Consider the following 27,032-nt stretch of genomic DNA (forward strand, 5'->3'; position numbering starts at 1 on the left):
TAGTGGTATTCTAGTGAATTCTGTTCATCTCAGTGAGGGATGTGCTGGCCTTTAATTTAACCCGAAGCAGTTAATGAGGCCCACAAGATTTCATATTAGCAACGATCAAGTAATCTCTTTCTGCAATACTAACAATATAAGGAAACACAAGTTTCCATTTATTCAACTGTCTAAGACTCTTTAGATAGAGCACAGTCTTTGGATTATTAGTTAATTGGTGTTTGTGATGTATTTATTTTATTATTATTATTATTTTAAGTGTTAACCATTCAAAAGTTTCAGATCAGAAAAAAATTATGGAAAGAATATACTTTTATTCAGCTAGAATGCATTTGATTGATCAAAAATTAGTCTTTTTATAATGTTACAAAAAAATGTTATTAATCAAATAATCGCCCAAAAAATGTATCCTCATACATTAAGCAGCACAACTGTTTACTGCATTAGTAAATAATAAGAAATGTTTCTTGAGCAGCAAATCATCATATTAGAATGATTTCTGGAGGATCATGTGACAGTGAAGACTGGAGTAATGATGCTGAAAATTCAGCTTTGCCTTTAATAATAAATTACATTTTAAAATATATTAAAGTCCCCCTGTAGTCAATCATTTTATTCCCTTAAAATTCATCTTTGGTCACCAAAATTATATATTTAAAAAAAAAAAAATCCCTGTGAAACTTTTTTTCATTCATGCATTAATATAGGTTGAATATAAGGTAATAATAGCTTGAATGTAACTCTATACCCTTCCTTCATTTAGTATACACAGATCCATGAATATGCAAATTAGCCCCACCTCCACTCACTCACACCAGCTCAGAGATGCAGTGCACTCTGTTAACATTGACTCAAGTTACTATAGTAAACACTGCAAAATGGTATCGCTTTTTACAACGTCGGACACATAACTGTATTTAATATGATTATCCTTTTGCTTGACTACGCTATCAAACAGCAAATAATGTGTTGCTAATGTTACGCAAACCATGTTCCCGTTCGCCTTCTCAGTCTTCCCTCCAAAAATCAACATCCTTAGAAGCGCTTTGAACATCATAGAATGTCATGGAGAAAGGCATATAGTTCATCACAACATCATAATATACATCATATACATAATTCACCCACTATATTTCTAAAAGTACCCTGTTTTTCATATTAACAGAAAGATATACCGGCATAACATGGCTTCTCTTGAGACTCCTGTAACAAATTAGCTCAAAGGGGAAATATTATAACTCTAACTATTACAATTAATTATAAATATTTGGATCAGTTAACCGGATTAACGTAATATAACTGAATTTATATAACAAACAAATAATCTGTTCGTAAGCAACAATGGTGTTGTCTGAAAGTATATTAAAAACACCACATAGACATATAAACATTAAAAACTTGATTTTCACCACAGGGGGTCTTTAAAATAGAAAACAGTTATTTTTAATGGTAATACTATTTCACAATATTACTGTTTTACTGTATTTTCAATCAAATAAATGTAACCTTGGTGAGCATAAGAGACTTCTTAAAGAGGGTAAACATCCCGACCAGCCTGGCAGGGACATCCTTTTGGGTTAGAGAAACCAGTTTGACAATATTCATTAGTTTTACTATTCCGTTTGCTCTAGTAGTGTAGAAATGGCACACTTTTACTTTTAAGCTTCTATTGCGTTTGTTCAAATACCTCAAACACTAACAGAAGTTGTGTCTCTGTCCAAGGTGCTGAAACAGGACTTCAGGCTGGACTACTGCAGGCTGTGGCAGAGTTTGATAAAGGGAGACTTGAAAGGCATAGAGCGCTACAGTAGGCGTCTGGGCACAGGGGAGCTCTACCCTCTGTTCGCTTGTGTCCTCACCGCCCGCTCATGGACATCAGTTAATGCTGGCATCAGCCAGACACCCGTCACTCAATCTGAGGTAATAATCTTTATAAAGTATAACTGATGCCTTTTATTTTGCATAGTACAAGGATATTTTGTCTACTTTTTATCAAAGTTTGGACACACCTACTCATTCTTTATTGATGCTATTTTACACTTGAACTAACACACACAAATCTTTTAAGTTTAAACTTTTTTTTCCCCTAAGTTTTAACATTTTTGTGGGGTGCTTTTTAAACTGCTGGACACTGTTTATCTTTTACTATTCCATCCAATTCATCCATGCATACACTGTAAAATGTGGCAGCCTGCCATTGTTATGAGAGAGAGCTATTTCTATCTGATTTACAAAATAGTTTTGTTGGTATAAATTGATGTATATAGCTGGTTAAGTGATGTTAAATAATATTTTTGATTTTTAATTTAGATGTCACAGTGATGTTTTCAGTGTAGATCCATTTATACAAAGGCGAACACTGAAAAAAATGTGTACATTTTTTTTTTCCTTTGCAAGTTTTTGCACGCATATCTTTTAAGTACATTTCACATATGGAATTAAGTAAACTCTACTTAACTGAGTTAAGTAAAATGAACAAAGAAAATAAGTAATTTTAACTTTGCCAGTAAAAGGTTGAGTAATTTCTACTTATTTGAAGTTTCCTTTGCAGTACTTTTTGCTCAAAAATATAATGCTGAATTAAACCACGCTTTTAAAGTGTATGCTTTACTTTGAAACATATAAGTAAATAATACAGTAGATATTGTGTAGACACCATATCCACATAATAGTAAAATCAATACCCACCCGAACATAGAGATCTCAGTACTTGGTATAAAATACACTGTGACGGTAAAGGTTTTGAGTAGAAAATGAACTCCAAATGTCACAAAATGGCAAGTTACTAAACCTTACAACAAAAGCAATTATGTAAAAACAGCTGGAAAACAGCAAAAAAATCAACCGTATTTATTATTCAAGGCCCAGTGCATGATGGGAAGAACACTATCAGAAAAGTTTCATAATGTTGATATCTGCGCTTTAATTTCTACAAGCTTTAATTGAGTACTAATATAGAATGTACTTTTCTTTTATTTATTTTTTTATTCTTGCCTGAACAAACTTTTTCAAGTAGAAATTACATTTGGTTTTTTCTGTAGTAATTTTTATGTGCAATTTATATTTGTGTACAAAACAAATTTGAAGCACTTCAGCATAAACGTATGAACTTCAAATGGTTTTTAAGATAATGAGAAACATAAATGCAGTAAAGTTTCTAAACTTTTGACTGGTATTACATTTTTTACAGGGACAAATGCAGACAGTTGCTTGATGTAGTGGTAAATTAACAATAACCAGGGAGCAATAACCTTTACTTCTGCAGGCAATGTAAAAAAAAAGAAAACAAACAGGGTAAACGGAGGTTGTGAAAACCGAGGTGCCTTACAGTTGTTAGTGACCACATGACAGAACAATGCTCACCTGTCCTCTCATTAAACCTGCATAACTAACTGTCCAGGTGGCTGTCCTGGTGGCCCCGTGGCCAGGGGAGTGCTGTTGGATCAGTGTGGCTGTGGTAGAGGGTTTCTGGAGGCCAGGCCTGGCCGGAGCTGGCCTCTGTGGGGGACGTTAGGCCATCTGGTGGGTGTCAGGGACATTTATTTATACTTTTATTACATAACCTTTTACAGGACGTAAAGGAGTTTGGGCCGTACAAGCATAGTATAACAGAGCATTTAATTTTTATGAGTCTTAACTGACACGATTTGTTACCAGGTTACTGCATATTAAACTTGGTTACCTCTTATAAACCTGACGAATGAATGCGATCAAATTATTATGATAGCTTAAATTGTTTGTGATATTTTAAGAATAATATTAACAAACTATTTGCATGTTATATAAAGCCACTATATATGTCACTTAAAGTACTTTTAATTTTAATATATTTAATAAGTAATTTTTATTTCTATAGCTTTTCTAGACCAAATGTCACAAAATGTTTTACATCCAAAATAAAAAGGAAACTAAATAAATATAATAATTATTATTTGTTTTATTGATACTAATACTTATAATAAATATTTGTATATAGTTGCATACTCTTATAAACCTGAGCAATCATATTATTAATATTTAAATAATATTAACAACTTACATTTTTATAAGGCTTTAAGCATTATATAACACTTAAAGTTAATTTGAATATACACTATGTAATAATTAGTTTTGTTTATACTAATACTTATAAGTACTTTATATATATATAATATTATTTTTATAGTACTAAATATAAGTAATAAATGATTAGTATTTATACTTAATATAAATAGCTAACTGATTAATATTCAAATCATATTTATTGAAATCTTGCCATTTATGCAAAGTTTAAATCATTATACATGAAAAAAAAACATTATATAAAACTTAAATTGTGTAGTACTGATACTGAATACTATCTCTTGTTCTGACATAATATGCTTAGTTAACTTTAAGCCATTTGAAATTAATTTATATGAATACGTTTATGAAGCTGGATTCATTTCTCAAACAGGATACAGTAACAGCGTTTGACACTGTCAGATATACTTGACTATTAGCTGATTTGCTGCTTGCTTGTTTCCTGATCCTCATCATTTTCAGGAGCGTTCCACTTAGTCATGTCAGCATGTGGCATTTGAGTGCACTTTCCTGCAGGTGGCTTTTCTTTGTAGATTAATTATACCGAAGCCTTTGCGAGGATAATTATGGCCCGGTCCATGGCCACTCATGTTGGGTGTGCTTTTTTAGCGGGGTGTAGTACCTCTTCCCTTCTCTCTAACCCTCTGAAAGTGTCTGATTCTCCAAGCCTTGAAAAAGTCTCAGCAGCCATTTCTCCCATCAACATCATCAAATTACCAGGATGTTTTGAAGTAGTCTGGTCTGCCGTAATTACAGGCAGTTATAAAGGCGGATTTCACATGTACAGCTGTGGAATTTGCAGAAAGGGAGGCTGTCTCATCTGCATAAGAAAGGAGAGATAAGGACATATTGTATTGCCAGCACAGAATAATGGGCGCTAAAAACTACAACAGAGCTTTATGGTCCAGAAGAGAAGAAAAATAATTCTTGAGTTTATATAGTTGCATATACTTTATGGAAGGGTTTTGTTGATGATTCGGGTGAAATCACATCAGCAGAACCACAATCATTTGTCAAGTACAGATGACTGATTATGCCAGGTCAAATGAACATAACTGACATTCACACAATTCCCTGTGACATCACTTTTTTATTTCATAATCATGTTTCTTCTTCATTTATATTTTAATTTTAACCCGGTAAATCCAACATCTTTTCTGCTGAATTAGCAAGGCCATGCTTCTACTAAAATCTGTTTTGTGCTTTTAACATATACTGACATCCACCATAATAAAACTAGGGGTAGAGGGAAACCACATAATGAATCAAAGTTCACCATACCATGAGCAGAGGTAAATACTATTATATAGAAGGTGCACACAGAGTGATGCTCACAAATACAAAACACCATCATGGCACTTTTTCTAAAACTGCAGTAAATGGTTTCATTTGTTAACATAACAACTTTAGTTAACAAGAACTAAAAATGAACAATTCTACAGCATTTATTCTTCTTCTTAGTTAATGTTAAATTTGAACATTTCCTAATCCATTATTAAAATCAAAAGTTTTATTTGTTAACATTAGTTAGTTCACTGTGAACTAACATGAACAAACAATGAACGACTGTATTTGGATTAACAGATTAATAAATACAGTAATAATTGTTTTTCTCATTGTTGGGTCATGTTAGTTAATTAATTTACTAATGTTGTTAACAAATGAGACCTTATTGTAAAGTTTTACTAAATAAACATTCATTTAAGAACATATGTAACATAAAACCCTAATGTAACTAATGGAAATTAAAAACCATCAATTGTGAAGTTACACAGGGAATTTTAGGAATGTCCGTTTTTCACTGTAGTACTTTAAAAAAATTTTAATTTGACAGTATTTTACTGTAAAATTACACAAAATGTAATATTAGATCTATTACAGTTTTTTGTCCATATATAGTACTGGAACTTGCTGTTAACCGATTAACAGGTTTTTACTAGGGGTGTAACGGTTCGCGTATTCGTACCGAACGGTTCACGGGGTGAGTTCCAAATGGAATCAGTATTCCCTATTTGATCATCCCTATGTGAGCAGGACACGCGTGTGCCGTGCCGTATGTAGCAGTTTGGAATGCACTTGGCAAAGGGAGCGGCGTAATTTCCTCATTATCTTCAGCTGGGATGTTCCCGTGACAACGCAGCGCCGGCATAAATAAATATACAATTCATATTTTTAAGAGTTATATTACTTTTTATATACAGTATTACAAAGCATATTTTTATAAACATTTTAAAATAAAAAATGTTTATTTTTATTTGCAACAGTTAGGCTAAAAAAAAGAAAATGATGCAGATAAAACTGCGACATCTGCTGCAGTGTTGCCAAGTTCATACATGTCCGCAGGTTGAAGCGACCCCAATTGTGTGATATTTAGCACCGGGAATGCGTATTTCAGCAGGAAACCCTGCCAAAAAGACACATATTTTACCCCCCATAAGAGATTTTTACCAAAAAAACCCCACTGAAATGAGACTGGGCTTGTTTTGGGCTAGTTTTGAGTAGCGATTGGGAGGGTTTTGTTGTGAATATCTGGCAACCCTGATCTGCTGACGGACACTGTGCTGCGTTGTCACCGGAACATCCCAGCTGAAGATAATGAGGAAATTACGCCGCTCCCTTTGCCAAGTGCATTCCAAACTGCTACATACGGTACACGTGTGTCCTGCTCACATAGGGATGATCAAATAGGGAATACTGATTCCATTTGGAACTCACCCCGTGAACCGTTCGGTACGAATACACGAACCGTTACACCCCTAGTTTTTACTCTTGCATTTTTAGGGCCCTATTTTAACAATCTTGAACGCATGGCATAAGTGCACTTAGGGCGTGTCCGAATCCACTTTTGCTTGTTTAACGACAGAAAAAAACGGTCGCCGCGCCAGGCGCATGGTCAATAAGTGTTGTACATAGTCTCTTAATGAGTCATGGGTGTGTTTTGGGCAATAAACCAATCAGAGTCCTATCTCACATTTCCTTTAAAAGCCAGTTGCGGTTGCACCATGGCGGATTCGCTATTTACATGGCGGAATTTGCGAGTGGAAAGACTGAACGCTTCTCCAGAGAGGAATCCATTTATTTTTAATATTTAAAAATGTGTGTGTGCTGCTGCGCGTCCCTGTGTGTGTAATAAGCAGAGTGTACATGTGTTGTGCACCCGCCTATAGGCGCATATTACTAACTTTAAGTAACACAAAAAATACTGCGCCATTGACTTCACACCAGGTTTTTGTTGGTCAATGGCACTTCAAAAGAGCAACGTGCCAACAATGCGCCTGAACACTCCTCGTTTTCAGACCAGCACGTCCATGGGCGAACAGATGGGCGTGAGTGCATTTGCTATTTAAACAACATGATGCTGCACGTGAAAATGATAACTGCATCGGGGTGAAACTAGCAAAATACAAAAAATTATTGCTCTGGGTGTATGATAGGGCCCTTAGTCTTTTACAGTTAAAATTAAAAAATGTACAGTGTAAGATTAATAAATGCTGTAGAGTTATTGTTCATTGTTAGTTAGTTCATGTTGTTAAAAAAGGTTAACAATTGAAACCTTGTTGTAAAGTGTTAGCCTACCACTATTTCAAAAATGCTGCTCTTTTAATTTTTTTACTAATCAAATAATCCTGAAAAAATTATCACTGTTTCCACAAAAAATATGAAGCAGCACAACTTTTTTCAACATTGGTAATACAATTTCTTGATCAGTATATTAGAATGGTTTCTGAAGGATCTTGTGACACTGAAGACTGGAGTAATTGCTATGGCAGTGAAGTAATGAAAATACAGCTTTGCCATCACAGAAATAAACTACATTTATTAAAATATATTAAAATAGAAAAACAGTTAAACAGTGTACATGTATTTGTTTGGCAGACCTAAAAGTTGAGCTACCAGAATGCTGATTTAGTCGTATAAGGATTTGCAACCTTTTTGACATTTCTATTTTTATTTTATTTTTTAATTTCCCTTTTTAATCAATTAATTCTGCAGCGCTAATGACTGGACTCTATTTCCCAGCATGCACCACGGCATGAATAAATCATTCAAATTACTCCCTCATTGTTTAGTGTTTTTGCACTGCTGTTGTTCCATTTGAGTTATATGTCATGTGGTGACAACTTAGCATGCCCATCTTCTCTTAATGATGTGTTTTCGAGTGTAACCATTTTTGTTTTGTGTGTGGAATGTTGTGGACTGTAACAGGCCTAAAGCTATGCTCAAGAACATATTTGTAGTAGTGGTTTATTGAATCTTGGATAGCAGTCTGCATGGCTCACCTCACAGGTCAGAGTGAACAGATGCAAACACACACCTCACACCTGCCTCATCTAACCCCCCAGCACTCTGTTACCATCCACTGACTGCTTCTCGACTGCTTCCAGAGGGTTATTTACAAAGCAAACAGGCCACTGGGGATACATGTAAATGGTGCATTTTCTTAATTAAAAAAACAAAACAAAATTAACATTTTACAATAAGGTTCAATTAGTTAACATTGCTTAATTCATTAACAGTTACAATTCTCAATAAATTTGTTACAATAGCTATTTATACATTTTTGTTAATGTTAATTATTAAAGGGGTCATGACATGGATTCTTTTTTTTTTATATGTCCCTAAGGGTTCACTTATAATGTTAGTAAAGTAACGTAAAATCCATAATCAATTATTTCAACCTTCATTCTGACCCCCATTGTAAAATTATCAGTTTAGGGTGCGTTCACACTTGTCATGTTTGGTTCGATTAAAACGAACCCTGGTGCGATTGTTCAGTTAGTGCGGTTCATTTAAACATATGTGAACGCTGCCATAGGAACCCTGGTGCGCACCAAACAAGCGGACCGAGACCGCTAAAAAGATGGGTCTCGGTCCGCTTCCAAAACTAACTCTGGTGCGGTTCGATTGATATATGAACGCAACACGGACCAAAGACATGTAAACTAACCAAAAACAGGACGTGCTGTCACAAGATGCCGCTACAAGTCAGCTGATTTGACGACGCGGAAATATCGGTGCATCCAAAATGAGTAAGGGCAAACGTGGAGCAAGGAGGAGGTAAAGTGCCTCATCAATATATGCAGATCTTCGTTTCTGCATACAACAGAGGAAATCCTGGTGCTGTTTTGAATGTTTAGAAAATTGTATGAGCTCTCCGTGAGTTCTCAGCTGGTAAAAATAAAACCATATGTACACGACGCAGAAAATGATTGCATTTAATCCAGCACACAGCATTTTTTTGAATGTTCGGTAAGCAAGCTCCGTCGCGAAATATACGGCATAAAAGCCGACCAATCAGGTTGTGACCGTATCCCTATGCCCTTGGTTTGGTAACTTTAGGTTCGCTGTTAAAAATGCCAGTGTGAACGCTAAGCGGACCAGGACTATATGTTTTGTTTTTGTTTTTTGGTCCGGATCAAACGAACCAAACGAACCGAACTACAAGTGTGAACGCACCCTTAAAGGAGGGCGGCTCCTTTAAAGCTTGCCAGTAAACGGTAACTGATAAAAGGTTATGATTGGCTAACGTCATTGCACAGGAAAACAATTGCAACGGCCACTTGCTATTGCACGTGAGTAAGTGTTTTGCGAGCATTATCCATATAAAACCATCCTTTGCAGACAAAGCATTATGAAATCGTTTACTTACGGTTTGTGAAGCAGCTGCTGTCAGGTCCAATACAGTTGGTTGTTGACAGTCTTTCAACAAAATTTTCTTTGCGAACTATCCATTATACTGTTCCACATTTATAAAACAAAATGCTTCAACAAACATTTAGGGCACTATTTTAACGTTCTAAGCACATGGTCTGAAGCGCATGGCGCAGGTGCACTTGGGGCGTGTCCGAATCCACTTTTGCTAGTTTAACGACAGAAAAAAAAGGTCAGCACACCAGGCGCATGGTCCAAAAGGGTTGTACCTAACCTGTTAATGAGTCATGGGTGTGTTTTGGGCGTAACGTGCAATAAACCAATCAGTCTCATCTCCCATTCCTTTTAAAAGCCAGTTGCGGTTGCACCGTGGCAGATTTGCTATTTACATGGCAGAATTTGCAAGCAGAAAGACTGAATGCTTCTCCAGAGAAGAATCCTTTTATTTTTTAATATTTAAAAATGTTTGTGTGCTGCTGTGCGTCCCTGTGTATGTAATAAGCAAAAATTACTGAGCAGTCAATGGCGAAGTTGTTTTTAGTGGCCTCAAAATAGCAACGCACCAACAATGCGCCTGAACACTCCTCGTTGTCAGACCAGCACGCCCATGGGCGGACAGATGGGTGCGAGTGCATTTACTATTTAAACAATGTGGTGCTTGAAAATGATAACTTTGTCGGGCTGAAACTAGCAAAAAACACTTGCACTCGCATTGCGCCGGGTGTATGATAGGGCATAATCCTCTAAAGTGATCTGGGATGCTATTAAAATAAACCATCCATTTGTTTCTGATGCTGGGATCCTTCTGAAGTCTGTACAGAGACACAAACCTGTTTACACTGAGTCCGTTAAAACAAACGTTCTTTCACTCTTTCCATTTGTCCTGATGTCAACAGACTCAAGTGCGTGGAGTATGTCAGAAACGGAACGCGCATCTGCATCCAGTGTAGACAGCGTCAGTGTTCATAATGGGTTCCATTTGCTTTCGGCGTGACGCTCACATTCAGTATTGATTAAATAAATGCTTTGTTTATAATGATGTTGTAAGTTGAAACTTATATGTCAAAAGATGTCAAAAAGAAGTCAAATTTGATTTCTCATGTCATGACCCCTTTAAAAAATAACACATTGTTAGTTCTAGTTAACATTTGATTTGAATAATGTAAAAGTAAATGTTGAAATTATGCAATGTTGAAACTATGAAGAGCTAATGTAGTTAACTAATGCTAACACATTATTGTAAAGCGTTACCAAAACGTATTTGACTTTGATGTGTGATAGTTAAACCTAAAAGATTGATGACGTTTGTTGTTATACCAAGAAGCTAATTTTATATAAGAGACGTGCAATTGCATGTAAAATAGCCGTTTGCTAATTTACTTTCTTTGTTATTTTTTGCAGTGTAGACTGAGGAAGTCTTTCTTAAATATGCTTATTTAGTAGACAAGGTTAAAGACATCTGTAATGATCTATTGTACAAGATGAATCATGCTTGACTCCAAGACCTCGTGGCGTCAGTAGCCCATTCTCTCTTTTTAATTTTTTTATTTTCTGCCATATTTTGTTTTATTTTACGTTTTAACTTTGCTATTGTCCCAGCTCAGATTTGCAGCCAGGTATTCATTTGATTAATTTGTTTTTACGTTTAATAGATCAGATTACTCTGAACTAATCAGGATTTTAGACACATCAGAGATTATGTTGTGCTTTCAGAATTCTTTGTTTAACTCCATGTTATTGAATGCATGGCCAGTATGTACTTTCCAGAAAGGGAAAAGTAACCTTTTTCTCAAGATGGATTGAGAGTCTTTCACTTAACTGCAGAGCTGGACAGACAGTAAGTCAGTATGCTGGTTAAGTTTAGAGTCATTAGAGTTGTTTACTGGTGAATCTATGAGCAGAAAAACAAGACTTTAATTTTCCTGCAGCAGTTTTTGTAAGACAGAGGGAACTAATAGAACTGAACGACTTTACATTTTAGCATAGAATTTAACATAGAATAGAATATTTGTTGTGAGTGCTTGCTCAAATGTTAAATGTCAGAAAAGTGGTGTGTTATCATTTTTGGCTGGATGGACATTTTTGCACCCCACAAATGTCTAGAGAGGCTGAGCATGCAAGATACAAAAATACATGTTGTAATATTAGACTCAAGTGTTTTTTTTAAAGTGCTGCTCATTTGAACCTATTTAATTTCTTGCTCTAGATATGTGCATGGCCACAGTCATCCATTTTCTCAAGAGGCTAGATGTCAGCGTTTTCAGAATTTGTATTTGGTATTTGTTGATTTTGAGTTGTTGTTTTGACAGCATGAGCAGAACAGAACATTTTATTTTCTAAGGAGGATAATATATGGTGTTGTGTGTGTGCACTTATTTTGTTGTACCTGTGTAGGCTGCATTTTTATCAAGATGTAACAAATATAGGGAAACATTTTAAGGTGTGTTCACACTAACAATGTGAGTTGCCGAATTAATGCAGCTCGTATGGACCACTTCTATAAAACTTTGATGTTGCTTTATTGAAGTTTGAAAGCTTAAATAGCAATTCATTGGCAGATTTTTCATTTTTGGGTCACTTATTCTAGAGGTGTAGAGTTAACTTAACATTTTAAATAACTTGCATGTATATGTATATGTTTGTGTGGTGTTTAGGTAACAGTGCTTTGTGCTCTATTATTGTGTGATTGATATCACAGGTGCCCTCCAGACCGTCTGAAGGGCTCTCGGTATCTAATAAACACTCTGTGTCCAGTGCAGTGTGTTTCCTATTCACAGCCAGCCTGCTTTGTACAGGACTATCAATATTAATGCAGTCGTCTCTACAGAAACCAGCGGAAGCATCAGAGAAGCTTCTCTCTGTCATTCTAACACTGAATAGAGATGCACTTGCATTAAATCTCCAATCAGCATTCAGCTTTTATACGTGGTCATTAAACACTGAATGCATTATGATTTTTTTATTTTTTTATGACTCCAGCTTGTTGTTGATCCGTTAATTAAATTCATTGCTTTGATCCACGCAGTTTATAAGGGTTTATAGTGTATATATATATACACACACACACACACACATACACACATTACGAATTACAAACTGTCTCTTCTGCTCACCAAGGTTGCATTTATTCTGTGTTGGCAAAGCTGAACTTTCGGCATTATTATTACTCTAGTCTTCAGTGCCACATGATCCTAATACTAAAAACAGACTCAAATCAATTTATATTTCAGTAAATAACTTGTTGGCTTCTTTTCATTGTTTGGGATAGCTCATTCATTAAAAAAAAAAAAAAAAAAAAAAAAGTCTTAGTTTTGTGAATAAAATATGTACGCACAATTTATACTTTTATACACTAATTTTACTTAGTGTAAAAGATGGAAAAGTTTTTAAGATGGTGAAAACCCTAAATTTAGGCAAGTGTGTCCAGACTGTTGTGTTTATAACCAACAAAATTAGATCAATATCAAAAAACACCACTTCTGCTGTTTGCCTCTTGACAGCAACATTCATTCCGACAGTCCACCTGAAAATAAAATACACACACACACAACTCAACCAGAGCTACAGGTTTCTGTAGTTGAAGTGCAGTAAAGGCAAAACCACTCAAACATTTTGATAAACACACACCATTAGTGTTGCAAGTGAAGTGGAGTGCTGGTCAATATGGGCCTGCCCCCTCATTAGAGAGCGTGCGCTCCTGATCTACCAGACCTCCACAGATAAAAGGCTGCTCTCTCTCTTTCTCTCCATCAGCTACTCATAGGTCTGCCTCAGCAATTACCTGCAACCCAGCACCACCACAGCCCACAGAAACCACAGCCCTATTAGCCCTCTGTACAACTAGAGACATTTTCTATTCCAGCATGTTCTACAATATGCTGTTATCCATTCACTCTCTTTATTTGACTGTAAGTCCTTGTGTATATATGTTTTTGAAAGAAATCTCTTATGCTGACAAAGACTGCATTTATTTGATCAAAAATACAGTACAAATTTGAAATATTATTACAAATTAAGTCGTCACCTTTATTTATATAGCGCTTTTTACAAAACAGATTGTTTCAAAGCAGCTTTAGGCAGCATTACAGATCAGAAGTTAGATTGGGATCGGAACATTCAAAATATTTAATCCAGTTCCATCAGGTTGATGATCGGATTCATCACGCCATATGGAGACGGTTTTGTTGAGGATCTGTGCCACTAGCTGTTGTGTCGATGAGGCCTTCCCAGGGGAGAGTCTAGTTGACACAGGCTGTGTCCGAAATCATGTACTATGTGAGTAGGTACTACATTTGAATTTGAACGAACTTCGTGACCGTTAAAAAAGTACGTTCTATCCACCTGTTTCCGGGGGGGCGCTACTGTAAAAAAAGAATGTGGGTACAACTTCCGGTGAGGCGGCGGAAGTAGTATACCAGTGGTATTGTGTGTGCTAGTTAGTGAAGAGGAGGTAGTTAGTAGAAGAGTGTTTTTCGGATCATTGGCAAGGTTTCAAAATGATAATTAAAAAAAAATAAATTATCAGATGGTGCCACAAGGGTTAAGTGAAGGTCACTTAACATTTTCAACATGAATGACACACACTAGACATTTCAGTTTAGTACATTTATTAGTTCATTAATAATATCACAATACAATAAACAATACAATTTTCATGCCCTTAATTGTCCTTACTTTACTGACCTTCCACAAAAGTGCTGCTGCATGACTACAACAGCGTCCTGGCCCTAATACATGAACATCCCGCTGTCTGTACTTCACTTGTCACTGATGCTAGCACCCATGCCTTGTGATGGGATACATGTAGGCTCAGGCTCGGCTCAATGTCCGCTTTTAGATCGTTTCCGACAGATACTGATACGCCTCTGAGCTTTTCAAATTGCTCATCGCCTTACCATCACAGGCTACTGAATCTAGAAAATAGATAAAAATGCTACCGTACATGATACAAGTCCACTTCTTCGCGTCATCCTCCCAACCAACTACCGCGGAGGGTAAAGGTACTGTTGTTTCACCCTTTTGAAAGTTCGTTGAGGTTGTGTTCCCAGTCCGTTAGCAAATTTGGATAGCTTGAATGACAATTTTTAAGCGCATTTTGGGATATCGCTACAAAAATGCTGAATGGAAACGCCAAGATGCATAAAAACGTATGAGCTCGTTTGAGTCAGATACATTTTCTATCCGATACGAAAACGTGCGCATAAACTACGATGGAAATGCATAAAGTCCCGCTTGTTTACTTCGAACCGGAAGACACTCCCACTTTTGATGCAAGGCTTCATGGGGCGTAGGATATAAGCTGTGTCTCATTTCATTTCATTTTGAAGGCTGCATCCACTGGAGGACACATCCTGTGAAGGAATGCGGTATACGGAGTGTCCTTAATCAGAATTAAACGAGACGTCCTCCGTAGGACACACAGGCAGGAAGTATCACGTTGCTATGCCAACACGTTCACAGTGGAGTTGCGCACTCACACCAGTTATATGAATGAAAATTATTTATAACTTGAAAATGACTATGAAATGTTTCTTGCCTTGACAGCAAAGTACTGTTCTAGACGTTTAAAAATCACTAAACACTTGTAATCCTGTTTACCACAACTATCTTTTTGAGGTAATACAGCTTAAAAACAAAAACAGTTTAAACACCAAATCTTCGCTTGCATGTATTTCTGCCGGCGGCGCCATTTTTTCAAATAATATTTAAAAAGCATGACGGTTGTTAATGGCGACGCAAAGAATTGTGGGTTATCTGCAGCAGCGAAGGATACACCTCATGCACACTCCGAATTCCTGAAAAGAAGGGCGCATTTGAAGGTCGCATTCGGAGTGTCCTACTTACTTTTCTGAAATGAGACAGCCTTGATGACGCATGCAGCCTTCAAATGCGACCTCTGGAGGAGGCAACCTTTCGAAATGAGACGCAGCCATAGTATGAATGAATGTAGTATAAATGTAATCCGGACGTACTACATCCGACATGTTGTAATGATCATGTGACCTACCAGCGTCAGTTGCGTCCCATCACCTCCATTCATAAATCGTCTCCCTTGGCCTCATGGGATAGTAAAGTGTCCATCGTATGCGCACTTCAGAATCGCGCCTAAAGTAGCAGGTCATCCGGGTACTTTTCGCCTACTGTTTTTCGAATACGATGAATTCGGACATACTACTCTGTTGGCGTACTGTTTTTTGCATACTTTATAGTAGAGAAGTATTGATTTCGGATGCAGCTACGATCTCTGCTGACACTTCAGGGATGCGTTGTGGTCGTGGGTCCTCCATCTGATCTGGATATGGCCCTGATCCAGCTGACTAAACCTAAACCACGGGATAAATAGAGACTAATATTAACATAGAAGAAAGTTCCAACCCCCTCTGAGACGCAAGAGGGGTGTCCGATTGGTGAATGAGCTGATTTTTTCCATTGAACCTGTTGAATTGGTTCACAAATTTCACTTAACGATTAATTCACGAACATGACATATCCGATTGCAACTGTTGACAAGCAAAGTGATGAGCAAAGAACCGGGATATCGCTGGAGCTTGACCATGCGCATGACTGATGGCACGAAATGTTAACTTACATGTTTACAAATCTATATTTGTTTATAAAATGTTTACCAATATAATTAAATTGAATGCAACTAAAAATAACTAACATAGAATAACAATCCTTTTAATATTTTATTCTCTATTTCTAAAAGTCCTGGGACCAGGTCCATATATCATACCGACATGCATTTTTTTAATGTCATACTTTTCTTTTCTTTTTTTTACTTGTTGCAGTCTAATTACATGCCTGATTAGACAGAACATAATCATCTTTGGAACGGCAGCCAAATGAACTGGAGTTTCTCTCAGGGATGGCAGAACGACTTGGCTACAAAATATGCTCTAAACCCTAATCTTGCAATCCACCGAACGGAACTGTATTCCATTTTGTTTGTTTTGCCGTGAAACAGGAACAAACATCAAGAACATTAGTGCCGAAATTGAAATGAATGCAATTTACATTCATTGTGCTGGAGAAATGCTCGCTTTGTGGATGAATTGAGAGCTGCAATCACTCCATGGAGAAAGACGACGGGGGAGACAGCAAAGAAAGGGAGAAAGAGAGAGCTAGAGACATGTCAATAGATCATAGATATGGGCAGAAAAGTGTCAAATAACAGGAACGTCAAGGAGGAGTAACAGCTCGGAAAAACAGGGAGTGAATGAGTTAACTTAAAAAACAAACAAAACAACACGTCAAGATTTTTTTAAGACTAGAAGATCAATACTATTCACAATACAAGCATGAAAGGACTTTTTATATAGTTGCTTTGTGAGAAGTCAAGCATTTGTCTGTACGTAAACATGAAGTTTATCGCATGAATGCGGTCGGATGGCCTACAGTTTTACTTAACAAGGTGAAACAAAGAAAATCTCCTTTGAATCGATCTCCTCCGGCAGATGAAGAGAGGCCTCCTCTGCAAACACTTCTGTCTTCAGAGGTTTCTCCTCGGTCCTAATCAAAGTTTTTTTTTTGTTTTGTTGACTTTGGGTCTGTTATCTGAAATTGGGTTTATGCTGAAATGGAAAAGTAACTACTGAGCTTTGAACCAAAGAATGCTAAGTGAAAACAAAGACCCAGAGGACATCTAGAGCAGTAAATTTGAGTGCACTACATGTCTGCCTGGCATTACACTGCTTGCCTGTCTGTATCAGTCTAATGGTAGTTTATTGTTATTGCATATTTTGATTTTAAATTATTTGTATTTTTTAATAATAATAATAATAAATTAACATCACTATCCATTTTTTAATATTCAAGAAAGGAATTGTATTTATTACATATTACTTTCTTTCTTTTTTGTAGTCATTTTGCAGAATGAGAGATGAGTTCTGTGTGATGGAAAATGTGTCTGACAAAGCTGACCCTCTCAGATGTGGCTGAGAACATGGAATTGAACATAATAGCTCTGACCTTTTAAAGGGGTGGTAAACCACGATTTCACTATTCTAACTTTAGCTAGCGTGTAATGTTGCTGCTTTAGCATAAACAACATCTGCAAAGTTACAACGTTCAAAGTTTAAAGCAAAGGGAGATATTTGCTTTTAAAGAAATCCATTTCTAAGAACTACAGCAAACGGCCAGTAGGCGACTACACACATTCCTCCAGGGTTGGTGACATCACCAGGCTCAATATTTACATAAACCCCTCCTCCGAGAATATTAAATAGGGGGGGCGGGGGCGCCATTTTGTATCGCGGCGCTGTTGTGGTATAGTTAGGCTGGAGTGTTGTTGCCGCGATGCCGAGGAAACGCTGTTATATTAATCCGGATTGCAGGTCTGGGGTACTTGCTTTGTTCAGCCTTCATAGGGACAGGGGTGCGTTGCAGAGCGTTTAACATACAACATGTTATATGCACGTGTGTATGAGACAGAAGGGAACAGGCACGCGCGGGGCTCCCGCAGCACATTTCACGGAGGGAAACTTTCACAATGTTCGCGAGTTCAACACCGGATTTGCACAACGTCAGCTGCGTGAGACAAACGCGGCCAGTGTGTGAATGCACGACGCGTGCGGGGCTCCCTCCCGCAGCACATTTCACGGAGGAAAACTTTCACAATGTTCGCGAGTTCAATACAGGATATGCACAACTGCTTGACCTGAAAGCTGGATTTACAAACAGAAGCTGTTTACGGGCCACAACCTGTAAGTCTGATTTATTTTTCATCGATGTGTTTTCCTGTAATAGGTTGTAGCAAGGAAGTAAACAGATGACAACACTGCAAACCAGTCTGTTAAATGCTTATTCATACTTAACGTTATCCGACGAACACCTATCGTTACAAACACTAACGTTAAAATCTCAACAGCGAACTTGGCATTAGTGTAAATGATTCTTTGATTAGAGCTTTTATGTATTATTTATCTACAGGCATGCTAAACATGGTTCTGTGTGTGATTTGGCTACTATAGTAAAGCCAGTGTTTAGTGTTTTGGGTTAATAGTTCTTGCGACAGATATTTGGCTATAATCGTTCTAAAAATACAAAAGTAACAGTGCCATTCAGTAGCGATCACTATAGATCCGCAGTCTTTACTCTTGAGGACTGAACAGGTTCTGCTCGATCATCTTCACTAAAATGTTCTGGGTCTGATTCGGGCTCAGATTGGTGTGGTTTTATTGACACCATCGTTTCTAATACTGACCAAAGCACAGTCTACCGGTAAGGTAAGGGGCGTGACGTTTCCGACGTGCACTGCGGTTAGCGAATCACAACACACTGGGCCAGCTAACCAATCTGAGCCCATTGCGTATTTTTGAGGGACTGGCTTCATACAACCCGGAAAGCATCAGACCGTTTTACAAGGAGGGACAGAGCAGTGTAGAATAAATGTCAAATATATGAAAAATAATGCTTTTTTTTTTAAACGAAGCATGAACACATGTTACAGTGCACCCCACAAACACAATCAAGCCTTCAAAACAATGTGTTTTCCAACCCCTTTAAACTTCTCATAAATGATATGAGTGCTTAAATGCAAGTTCATAAAGTGCTGCATTGTTCATACAGTATGTGTCTTTTCTGACATTTCATTGTTCATACTTCATACAGTATGTATCTCTTCATCTCATGACTTTTCAGTTCTTAAAGGCAGAGAAAAGTGCTATTTTCTTTGAATGCGAAACAATGTGGTTTCCTTGAAGTCTGCCGGCTGTAGTGTGTGACTGAAGCTCAGGCTGTATTCACAAAACATTTTATCTTAGCATTAAGAGTTCTCCTAAATAGCAGTAAAAGTACTTAGTTAAGAGTTTTCTCTTAAAACCTATTCACAAGGCTGCTGAGACCATTTATCTATCTATCTATCTATCTATCTATCTATCTATCTATCTATCTACAGGTGCTGGTCATATAATTAGAATATCATCAAAAAGTTTATTTATTTCACTAATTCCATTCAAAAAGTGAAACTTGTATATTATATTCATTCATTACACACAGACTGATATATTTCAAATGTTTATTTCTTTTAATTTTGATGATTATAACTGACAACTATGGAAAATTCCAAATTCAGTATCTCAGAAAATTAGAATATTACTTAAGACCAATACAAAGAAAGGCTTTTTAGAAATCTTGGCCAACTGAAAAGTATGAACATGAAAAGTATGAGCATGTACAGCACTCAATCCTTTTGCCTGAATTACTGCAGCAATGCGCGTGGCATGGAGTCGATCAGTCTGTGGCACTGCTCAGGTGTTATGAAAGCCCAGGTTGCTCTGATAGTGGCCTTCAGCTCTTCTGCATTGTTTGGTCTGCATATCGCATCTTCCTCTTCACAATACCCCATAGATTTTCTGGGAAGGTCAGGCGAGTTTGCTGGCCAATTAAGAACAGGGATACCATGGTCCTTAAACCAGGTACTGGTTGCTTTGGCACTGTGTGCAGATGCCAAGTCCTGTTGGTCAGCAGCAGGAAGCATGAAGTGCTCTAAAACTTCCTGGTATACGGTTGCGTTGACCTTGGACCTCAGAAAACACAGTGGACCAACACCAGCAGATGACATGGCACCCCAAAACATCACTAACTGTGGAAACTTTACTCTGGACCTCATGCAACGTGGATTGTGTGCCTCTCATCTCTTCCTCCAGACTCCGGGACCCTGATTTCCAAAGGAAATGCCAAATTTACTTTAATCAGAGAATATAACTTTGGACCACTCAGCAGCAGTCCAGTCCTTTTTGTCTTTAGCCCAGGCGAGACGCTTCTGACGCTGTCTGTTGTCCAAGAGTGGCTTGACACAAGGAATGCGACAGCTGAAACCCATGTATTGCATACGTCTGTGCGTAGTGGTTCTTGAAGCACTGACTCCAGCTGCAGTCCACTCTTTGTGAATCTCCCCCACATTTTTGATGGGTTTTGTTTCACAATCCTCTCCAGGGTGCGGTTATCTCTATTGCTTGTACACTTTTTTTCTACCACATCTTTTCCTTCCCTTCCCCTCTCTATTAATGTGCTTGGACACAGAGCTCTGTGAACAGCCAGCCTCTTTTGCAATGACCTTTTGTGTCTTGCCCTCCTTTTGCAAGGTGTCAATGGTCGTCTTTTGGACAACTGCTGATTAGAGTGTGGCACCAGGCGTCTTCAATATTGAACCTTTTCACAATATCTATCTATAAAATCTATCTATCTATAAAAAATGTAAATTATAAAAATATACTACATTTTAGTTTCATATAGTATAGGATGGCAGCATATACAGTATTAGTCTTTTTTTTTCTTCACCAAAAACACAAGGCTATGGCTCTGCATTTTAGTATAGAATTTATTTTGATTTAATTGTCTTTTTTTTAAATTGGTAGTCAGTTAACTCCTTTTGGCAAGAGCGTCTCCTTACTACTCCCTGCTCAGTTAGCATAGAGCCCTGAAAGGCCTATATGTGAATAATGAATTGGTTTGGGAGGCAGCAAGAATGTCCCTCCTCCTGTGTAATTGCTTTTGTGTTTGTCCCAGGGGAGAGCTTTTTTGGGGCTGTTCATAGCGCTGTCCTTGCTGATCAGCCCCATGTCTCATAATGTCTGCCCCGGAGCTGCATACAGTTTAGGGAGAGACTGTTCGGCCTCCCTAGCATGTCCATCCCTCATGTGGTCAGCTGTTTTTGCCTGTCCATCAGAGAAGAGCAGAGATTTAGTATGTAAACAGAACGGTCAGTTTTGAAAGTCTGTATCCCTATTGCTTCACACCTGTCAGTTTCACCTAGCTGGCTATAAGAGAAAGAGCGAGGGGGGGGAAACGAAAACTTGAGTGTGCTTGTTTTAGTCTAGGCCTCTATTTCTGAAGTACCCAATGTTGAGCCTCAGGCTTTGTGACAGGGGCACACACTCAGCTAAAAGAAAGAACTTAAGCTATCCTCTGAATGGCTCTGGCCTTTTTATTTGGCGGACAGCTGTGGAAAGCTGGGTTGTCCTGGTGTGGCTTACTGTCAGAAGGCTGAGCTCTAAATAGTCCTCCGTCCAGTGAGCTTGTTAAGCAGTTAAATCAATTTCTGATGTGTAAAGAATTTAATAGTTACTGTCCTAACCTCCCATCATGCACACAGTCCCATAAATCTCGACGACTACTAACCCAGCTAACAATATTAACAGCCACAGCTCTCATAAACATGCATCAAAAGCACTGTGCTTGTGTACATTCTCAGTGGATGAGTAAAGACGTGACATTTTAATTCCGTTTAGAGTAGATGCGTCTATGCAATAGGGTGGTCGCAGTAAAATCAAATCAAAATCCCCAACATTTTTCATAATGCTTTGTATTAACACTCAAAATGTGTATTGTCGTATTGTGGAACCAATTCACTTCAAGGTTTGTTGGTTTAGCATCAAGTTAGCTTTTGTTTTCATATTCTTCCCAAAAGAGGACAGTGTCTTATCAGCATTTGACCACAAGAAACCCTTGTCTCATTTGTTAAGTCAGCTTTGTATTTACTGTACCTCTGGGCCATTTTTCCAGATTAGAGTACCTACACCTCGACTCTCTTCAAACTTCCAAGTCATTTCAGGGTTTTTTTTTCATCCTGTAAAGCAGTGGTTCCCAAACTTTTTAGAGTGGTGTTCCCCCTGAGGCATTTAACATCCTTCTGAGTACCCCTCTCTTCCACTTAGACTGTAGTCTCTCCTTTTCCATTAAGGGACAATATTTGCCCCATTCAATTGATTTCAGGTGCATGTTTTATGTTTATAAGTGCACAGTTTTTTTAACCCTATGTCTCAAATTCTTAAAAATCCATTAATTTAATTATTAAAATGATGAATAAATCAATCAATTAAACTAACCTAATAATTTCAATCAAATGAAATCATCAATAAAAGCCGTCTTTGCACTGCTGTCACATGCTGCATCTAGATGTATTCACGCATTGTTTAATGCTGCTCAGAGCTGGCATGAATTCAAATATTGCAATAATAATATTATGAGATGTTTTAAATGATAAAGTTAACAGATAAATATGAAATGATGGTAAAAACGAAGTTATTCTTTTAAATATCAAACTAAAACCAGCAGTAGGTGGCGGCAAGTCACTGTCTTAATGAGTTAGCCATCGAATCATTGGCTGCATCCGAGATCACATACTTCCCCACTATATAGTAGGCGAAAAACAGTATGTGACAAAAGAAGTAGTCTATGTCTGAATTCACATTACTCATAAAAGAGTAGGCAAAAAGTACCCGGGTGACCTACTTCTTCCGGTGATATTCTGAAGTGTGCATACAATATACAATGGACACTTTAATATCCCATGAGGCCACGGGAGAGGATTTGTGAATGGCAGTGAAGCGACACAACTGACGTTGGTAGGTCACATGATAATGACAACATGGTCTACATTCATACTACACACATTCTTACTATATAGAACATACTTTTTTAGCAGTCGTGAAGTAATTATTTATTCCAAATAAGTACCTACTCAAGAGAGTATGAGATTTTGATTTGAAAATACAGCAGTATTGATAAAACTGTTTAAAATGTATGTCACTTAATATTATCTCTTTGTTTGTTGAACGGTTGTAAATAAAATCAGTCTCATTTCCAATTGTGTGGATATTTGGGAAAGATGCATTCTTACTTGTATATTATCAACATTACAAACAAGAACTCACACAGTGTATGTTTTTGTATTGAAGAGAGTTTGAGTCTTAATCGATCTATATGCACAGTTTGTGTCTATATGTTCTTCATGCCTAGTGCTAAAACCCCACTTTTACCAAGGTACATTGTTGAGAACGGCAGTAATGCAGTTTGATAAGGCAGCATACTCTGCACGCAACCACACATCATATGCACGCTGTTTCTGTGGATGCAGTCAGTTTTGACTGCAAAGGTCATTTGATTGGATGTCATGTATTTGACCTTTTACTACACCACCATTTTCCTGTTTTTACACTGTTAAAAATACATGCTCGGTTTTAATGTTATTTTAAGGTCGGGTAGAATTAAAGGGGTCATGAACTGGATTGTTTTAAATTATTTTATAATGTCTCCTGAGGTGCACTTATAATGTTAATAAGATTTTTAAATAAAAAAAAAATCGTCATAATTTAGAAATAAATGACTATTTTCCACCCTGATTTTAGCCCTCTGATTTGAACGCTGTGGGCGTGTCTGCTGTAAGACTTCAGTGTAAACAATGTGATTGGCTGACATCTTTGCAAATGAAATAAGCATTACATGTGGAAACCTCTTGAATACTTTTACTACATTTTTACTATTACAGCTGTCAAAATTAACAAATCGTGAAAAGTGTTGATTATTGCAATTGCATTATATTTAGATTTATTCCCATCACATGGAAGGTTTCAGTGACGAGCATTGAGCAGATGACAGACAGTCTGTTTATCAGGTGAAAGCCGTGATCTGCTCATTACAACACAATTTCGCTTTCAGCTTAACTAACAATGCAGACACGATGTAAATACAGTAAGAGATTCGTTGTGTAGTCTAAGAACGTCACTATAATGGGAATTTTGGCAAGTGTCTGGATAAAGTCGTGCTGGTGATCGACAGATTCAGCCATTATAAAGAGAATGTTCTTTGAAGTAAAAATACTAGGATTATTCATTATGAATTTAACTGTTATTACCGGTTTACAAATGAAATACATTACGTACAGTGTGCGAGGTCCTTGCTGGTTCCAGAACAGTTGGCACAGCCTGATCTATGAGCAAAAGTTTTTGGGCAAAGCCAGTATCGTATTGTGACTTGTCCTCAAAACAGTCACTGGTAAAATGTACGGTACAAACACACAAGTCAGCACTGATGTGACTAGGACTTTCATTAAAAATGGAAAAACTGACTTTCATTGAAAACTCAATCCATTTTTCTCTGACATCGGGACCCTTCTGCAGCTTATGCAAAGATGATGTTTCTCCACAGCCAGGAACAGCGCAACGTCTGCATGGTATTACAATCTTGTTCTTATCACAATCTTATCATAAACAACTACTTTAGCCGCCCAGTGTTTATGTACGCCAGTGCGTAACGCCCAGTATACATTTGTACCATAAAGAGTTCTGGTACTATGAGTCCAGATTAAAAACTAGTTCAGAAACACTGGACTACAACACATTACTGTGTAAAGTACTCCAAAAGTATTCACTTTTCAGCATTCTCTGAAAAAGTTTATAGCGATGCATTGTTTTGAAGTCTTTTGTGCATGTTTCTTGTGCTTATTTGTGCCACATATAGGTCTTTACTCAGATCAGAAGGTTGCATCCCCAACGGACCTTCGTTCGCTTGATCAGATTGACCCATTTCCTTAGTGCCTTGATACAGAAAGCTGCAGAGCTGAGAGCACTAAGCAGTTAATCCTTTTATGTAGTGAGTTTGACTCCTCACAGGGATGAAATGGAGTGTGTATTTGAAGCACTCGTGAATATGCAGAAGGACGGCCGCATTGTTATTATAACATCCTCTTCCTTATTTCCTCCTGGGGCAAGCTGTGCATTTTTCTTCATTAAGTATTCCACTGAGGGACGGACTATCAATCTCTGTGCTCCTGCATGCCGACTGATTTGATGGTTAGTGACTCCGTTGGCCGGTTAGTTATGTGCAGTCCTGGGCTGTCTCTGGCTCTTCAACAAGATCCCCAGAGGGAGGGCCGCTAGGACATGACCATATTCTCAACTTCTGCTGCTCTGAGCAGGCAGAGATAGAGAGAGCCATGGCTAATCAGGACTGTCTCTGTCTCCAGCTGTCTGAGCTGGTAGCACGACACAGTTGGTCTGTCTCTGATTTTGTCCAAATCACGTCCACACAGAGCGATTGACCCTTTTATACAGCGCACCACATCCACCCAAGAGTCATCAGGGGACAATGGCGCATGAACGGAGCAGCGGGGTGACTTACCTCATGATTACCCCTCGTCTTTAAAGTGGAGAGATGCCTTGTAGTTGAACTTCAAAAGCAGGAGGCGAAAGCAGAGAGATCGGGCCCGGCTGTTGAAAGCAGAATGCATCATCAGACACGTAAAAAAAATAGCATATAACGGAGAAAGATAAAGCGCCACATGAAACGGCTACACTTCAAGTAAATTAAACAAATAAAGTCCAAAATCTCAGGCTGAAAGGCCTAAAGAATTCTCTCTGCAACAAACTGTTTTGGTCCGTGACATATTTTTGAAATGCAAATATTAGTGTGACCCCCCCTCACACAAACCTGGAAATATTGGGGAAATTTTAAATTGTGGCATGGAATTTTCAAGTTTTGCTCTGCTCTTAAAAAAGTTAATCGGCTATAGTTGTGTGTGTATAGTAATAGATTCATTAAAGATAAATATACTCAGGCCCATAACCACCATAGACATTAAAGGGGACAAGTCCCCCCGAATCATTAGAAATGGCCAAATTGTCCCTCCCAAAATTTGATATTGTTGATGCCGCTCTGCTGTACTCCATTACACACCGCTCTGTTTGTTGCTAGGAGGACAAAGTAAAATGTTACTTATTTAGGTTGGTCTGTCTCAGCGGTCTAACAGCCCTCATCACTGTCAGAATGAGTGAGCTGGCCAATCAAATCAAAGAGGGCGGGGTTTATTGTTAGTGCGTTAGACACGTTAGTTATAGCAGAAAGAGTGTGCCTAAGATGCAAGTAACTACCGTAATCATTTAATATTTAACAACTGTTTTACGATAAAAACGCTCAGCATCCAACAGTTATATCAAACTTCTTGACATTTTTTATGAAATTTCACAATTTTTCATTGAAAATATGACATTATTTATGTAAATCATAACTGAATTTGATGTGACAAGAAACGTTTTGCATTTTTACATAGTAGGCAGTTCTGGGTTCATGTCCAAAAAAGAGGGATGACTATCTCTTAGGTTTTTCAATCCGGATACAGTCCAGACATAGGGACCGCTGGAACAGGCCCATAGTCACTCTTGGACTATAACCAGCTGTGCAGCACCAAAGGAAGTAAAGCAGTGAGCCTGCAATCAAGTTAGTCTTTCCTTAAAGAGAATGTGTGCACATGGAGGAGCGCATGTGTCTCTGTCTTACTGTTGCCGCAAGTGGAGGGATATTTATGCAGAGATTGTGGGGGCATATGGGTTGGATGTTGGAGCAGTAGCTTTAGGTCATAGACCAAGTGTTCAGTGTCCTATTTTAATCCGAACCCCTCAAATTTGCTCGCTGCTGCTGTCGGCGCCTGTAAATCCCACCCAAGCGATAGCAAACTTAAATCCACTTAATTTGGCACCTAATCCGCCCCTCCTCCGTCGAAATTTTAGAGATTGAGATTTAGGGATTAGCAGATAAAT

General features: G+C 37.8%; 1 protein-coding gene across 1 annotated transcript in view; it reads left to right on the plus strand.

Annotated features, from left to right (window-relative positions):
- adck1 (aarF domain containing kinase 1) overlaps positions 1-27,032 on the plus strand; it is a 167,320-nt gene that overhangs the window by 123,518 nt on the left and 16,770 nt on the right. The window contains exon 8 of the mRNA XM_079832759.1: positions 1,723-1,920. Coding sequence (XP_079688885.1) covers positions 1,723-1,920 — 198 coding nt within the window. The remainder of the gene's footprint in view (positions 1-1,722; positions 1,921-27,032) is intronic.

The sequence above is a fragment of the Gobio gobio genome (assembly GCF_949357685.1).
Source record: "Gobio gobio genome assembly, chromosome: 13".
NCBI classification, from domain to species: Eukaryota; Metazoa; Chordata; class Actinopteri; order Cypriniformes; family Gobionidae; genus Gobio; species Gobio gobio.